This window comes from Monopterus albus, unplaced genomic scaffold (assembly GCF_001952655.1).
Source record: "Monopterus albus unplaced genomic scaffold, M_albus_1.0 scaffold194.1, whole genome shotgun sequence".
NCBI lineage: Eukaryota > Metazoa > Chordata > Actinopteri > Synbranchiformes > Synbranchidae > Monopterus > Monopterus albus.
In genome coordinates this window covers 594,380-599,103 of record NW_018128074.1, presented here as the reverse complement: position 1 = coordinate 599,103, position 4,724 = coordinate 594,380, and the positions used below count along the sequence as shown (strand labels likewise).

Below are 4,724 nucleotides of genomic sequence, written 5' to 3'. Positions count from 1 at the left end.
CCCCCCCCGCCACTGCGGCTGCAGCCAGGCTGGCATTAAGTGCCAGGTGAGGGTTGTTGGCTTGCCTGCCTGCATGTGCATTAATACCAGAGCCACTGGGCACTCTGCTGAGACACGACTGAGTCAGCACACCCTGTTTACCACACTTGAATCATTTGAGATCTTATGTGGAACTATTTTTTTTCCCTTAGGCCTTTTCGTACGTCAGCTAGAACTGTGTAGCTCTGATATAAATATGTTGTTATTCCAGAGGGACTATTCTTATTCTTTGAAAAGATGATCATATTGCTGTGTCATTTTAAAACTGTGATTGGACAGATCAGTGGTGCTGCTGCAATATTCATGAGAGTTTTGCCAAGTGTACACATTGCATAGGTTTTATAAAGGTCTGTGTTTTATTCTGCTCACCAGCACTTCAAAATGTGTCAGAGCTGTAATTTCCAGTGTGAATACAGAAATTCTCCACTGGATGAAAACAACTAAGGACCTTCTGTGCAAGTGCAGAGGCAGATTTGATTATTTAATTTTTTAAAGCATGATGAGAACTCATTAGTTCTTTGTTTGTTAAAGGAATTGTGATTATATTCAAAGTATTTCCTGAATGTTAAGAGCTGCAGCAGATCGATTGACCAAGATCGAAGTGGATCTGTCTGTTACTGATCAATGCAGTGATATCAACACTGATGCAGTGCACGGTCATGTTGTTGTATGCTTTCTCTCCATTCATTGAAATGAAACGTACTAAACAAAACCCGCTAAAGCTTCAAGAGAAGATCGTACTGATACATATAGATACATTGACAATATTAGGACCTGAGCTGCTGCTCAGTAACCAGATACTCTCTTGGTTGTGGTAGTTTTTTTTTTTACTTATCTCAACATTATGTGTCATCTGTCCTTGTCCTTCAAGCTGAACATCACTTATAACTGGCATAAATGAGGCTATAAGTTCAAGTATGTGCTCTATCCTTTCCCGTTGAAATAAAATTAAAAGTGAAATAATGACTTCTGCTTTCCTCCGCAGGTGGATCGAATGTCTTTCCCGTGCGGCTGCTCTAGGGATGGCTGTGGCAATGTAGCGGGCCGCATCGAGTTCAACCCTCTGCGCGTGAGAACTCACTATCTGCACACCATCATGAAGCTGGACCTGGAGAAGAGGAGGATGCTCCTACAAGGGACTGGGAACCAGTATGCTGAATCTGACCCAATGTCCTCCCCCTCTTCCACTTGCCCCACTTCCCCGGACCTGTCCTCTGTGGCTGGCCTAGGCTCTGAGCTCGAGGAGAGCGAGGCGCAGGCAGTGGTGGAGGTGCAGGATCTCCTGGCAGAGCAGGACGTACTGGAGCGAGAGAATGAGACGGCTGTGTTGCACCTGCAGAGCGCGGAGGAGCAGGAGAGGAGGGAGAGAGAGGAGGCCGACGGGGAAGCAGTGCAGCAGGAGCTGGGTGCTAGGGGCCTCGCAGAGCAGCCTCTCTGTCTCCTGCCTGGTGCTCTGGGAGGGGAGCTGCCTGAGCAGGCAGAGGTGCCAGATGTGGAGCAGGTCCTCCTGCAGGGGCCGTTCCCCACCGGGGCCACAGTGCTGTGCATCACTGATAACGAGGAGGGGAGTCCCTCTGATCTCCTCAAAGACTCCACTTCTCTGCTCTACTATCAGCTCAGTCCCATAGAGCCTGGAGCCTTTGAGACCCTGCCCAGAGCAGAGGAGGCTGAACAGGAGGAGCGCTCGGTGAGAGAACAAGTTACAGGAGGAGGCGAGTGTGTGGGGAAGAGACAGGAAGGAGGAGAGGAGCTGAGGGAAGACAAGCCTGAAAAGATCACCAGCACTTTGGGCGACTCTTTGACCAGTGTGATTCTGTGCTCAGAGCCGTGTGTGGCAGTAGCAGAGGAGAGGCCCATGAGTCGTCAGCGGTGCCAGGGAGAGTCCTGCGTGGAGGAAGAAGAAGATCCACTGCCTCGTGATGTTTAATTCTGGCTACTCTGCAGATATTTTGCACAATATCTTCATCTACGATGAATGAATTATACATTTACCATTCATTACTGCTATCATCAAGAGTGATTACAGGTTGCAGTCTTTTATAGTGACTCACTGATTTATGTGGAGAACAGGTATTACAGTACAGTGCACGAGGGGAGATGCTGAAAGCACATACAGATCACTCCCCAAAACTAATATGGATGCAGTTACAAGGCAGCATTGTGCGTGTAATTCTGTTGGGGGTGGTGAATGCGGCCTTAATGGAAAATCATAAAAGCACTTGTGTGGAGTCCTTTGTTGAAGAGAAGTACAAGCAGCAGTGCTTTGTTAATTTCCAGTGCAGCAAACAGAAAACATAACATGTGAATGCTGACATAAGCCTTTTATTTCATGATGTATAAAGCAATCAACACTAAACACAAACAAGAAGCTGGCTGATACTTAATGACTTTGCATTACAGCAATTTGTGCTGTAGTCAAACCAAATGAAGGCCTCTGATAGTATCCTTCAATGAAAATAGACCTATAATCCTGGAAATACTTGTCTTTGTGTACTGTATATGCATTTGCAATGTGCAAGACAGAGCCGAGGTTGCTGCTTTTTTTGATCTGTACGCACATTGTGAGGTGAGGGCGGCGAGTGATGTGGCTCTGCTGCGTTCAGACATAAGGTAAACCAACACAGAGCAGCCTTAGGTATTGCTCTCACTCACCCAGGGCTGCTCGTGCAAATCCGGTCAATTTGTCAAAACAAAACGACACAAAAAAACCTAGTTTACCTGTAGCTGCAATGCATATGATATTATTTCTTTGAGTAATGTTTTTGTGGATTAGATTCTCCTTTTTTTTTTTTTGAGTGCGAGGAAGTGTTATTTCTGCTACACTGTAATACCATGTAGTCAGTCGTGTCATGTCCTGATGAAATGCCAGAATAGGCCCTCCGAGTCCTCTTTTAATGAATTGTTGTGTACGAGTTGATTCTGAATCAAGTCAAATTTCATATTAAGTAACATTTAAGAGTCAAAAAAACAGCCTGTGCTGTTTCCAGCAGTTATATGAAATTATGTGATGTTACTAAACAGACTGACAACAGCCTGAATTTGTATATTTTATGTTCAATGTGTGTGTGCGTGCGTGCACATGTGTATGTATTGCATTAAGAAAAGGATGGGAGAATATTGGTGAGGATGCATATTTTACTCCTGAAAGGTGCTGACGTTACAGATTTCACCGCTTTGTCTCCCTGCCATCAGAAGAAATATCATTTCAAGGAGCTTTGTCTCAGTGACTGTGGTTAAGAAGCGAAGAGCCTAGCAATAGCTACTGCACTGCTAATCATTAACACGGTGATTATGGAATGAGGTGTTTGGTTTTGTCAGTATGTAAATGCAGTCGTATAGCATCTCTGGTCTCTAAATGTGTTTTTAAAGCTACGTCCCATTAACACTGATCTGTGTAAGTGTGCCGGCTCCTCTTACATGAAATCAGTCCTTTGTTTTGTTGCCTAAAAATACAGCTAACGGCTCGCTTAACACAGGATGTGTTGTTGTGTATGAGATGTCTGATGTATTTCTTTGCCTTTTTTATATAGTCAGTATAAACCTGTTTAAGAGTTGCACCAGAGCAGTGGTTTCAAACCTCATTAAATGACGCCTTCGTCTATCAGATCTTAACAAACTGGTCTCCTTTAGTTTTCATGAGGCTGTAGATTTATTGTGGTCCTTTGTCTGTGTGACTTTGACTCGACGTAGTACCATCTTTGAAGTGATGATGATTACAAGCTGCCTACTGTTGAGCTTTTACCATTGGCTTTAGGACCACTGCACCCACATTAACGCCACTACACCATGTAATTGTGTGTTACTCTGTGAATGGGGTGTGTGATTGTTAAACAGCCTGATAAGTTTAGACTAAAAGCTGGGAGAATTACTCTCATGCTAACTGTTGCCTAAAGTGGATAAAAAAAGGTTTTTATACAAAAATAAAAAAAGAATGAAATACTAAAAAAGGATAAAAGTTTACGTATGTTGATTTTGGTGCTTGTTAAATCTTTATTTTATTTACTGAGCACAGTGTTTAAAGCTTGTATGTGTGGCTGTTTAGTTATTACAGCCATCCATTACATACTGACGGACCCAAGAGTCACTGACATCTTCACCTTAGACGTAGTTACACTAAAGGGTCATGACCATGGCTGTCTGCCCCGTCAGCACAATTACTGGCCACTAGATGGCAGCAGAAAGTCAGAGCATTCCTCCTAAACACAACCTGCTCTCTACTGCCTTTATCTGTCTCATAGTCTTCATTTTGCTGCTTTGAAATCTGATGCTGCTCATGATATCCATGCCACTCGATTATAGCACCACAGGAAACATTAACATAGCCACCTAAAAGTCATCTTTAGAGTGTTTTCTTTATGTATGTGATGCAAATTTAAGGATAAGAATTCAAACAGCTTTTTCATAAACCAGTTTCCCATTCTCACTGATCCTTTAATCCTCCTCTAATAGTTCCTCAGAATCATCAGTGGCAGTAAGAAAACTTGTAATCTATTCAGTTGCCCCTGCAAAGCAGCTCATATATCTTTCAGCTTCTAGGGAGGCTCCTGGCGTTTTGCTTGGTACAACAACTGATTGCGGAAGGCAAAATATTTGCTCTTTGGTTTGTTCAATAGCAGGAAGTTGCTAGCAGGACAGAGTGACACTGTGTCTGCCCTCTGCTCCCCACTGGCCTGAGCCAGGACTGA

At 43.8% G+C, this 4,724-nt stretch overlaps 1 protein-coding gene across 1 annotated transcript in view; it reads left to right on the top strand.

Moving 5' to 3' along the window:
• Positions 1-3,966, top strand: part of csrnp2 (cysteine-serine-rich nuclear protein 2) — a 9,556-nt gene extending 5,590 nt beyond the window's left edge. Inside the window, exons 4-5 of the mRNA XM_020617742.1 lie at positions 1-46; positions 1,025-3,966. The exon at positions 1-46 is cut by the window's left edge and continues 6 nt beyond it. Coding sequence (XP_020473398.1) covers positions 1-46; positions 1,025-1,966 — 988 coding nt within the window. The 3' untranslated portion in view covers positions 1,967-3,966. The remainder of the gene's footprint in view (positions 47-1,024) is intronic.
• Positions 3,967-4,724: the final 758 nt, after the last annotated feature.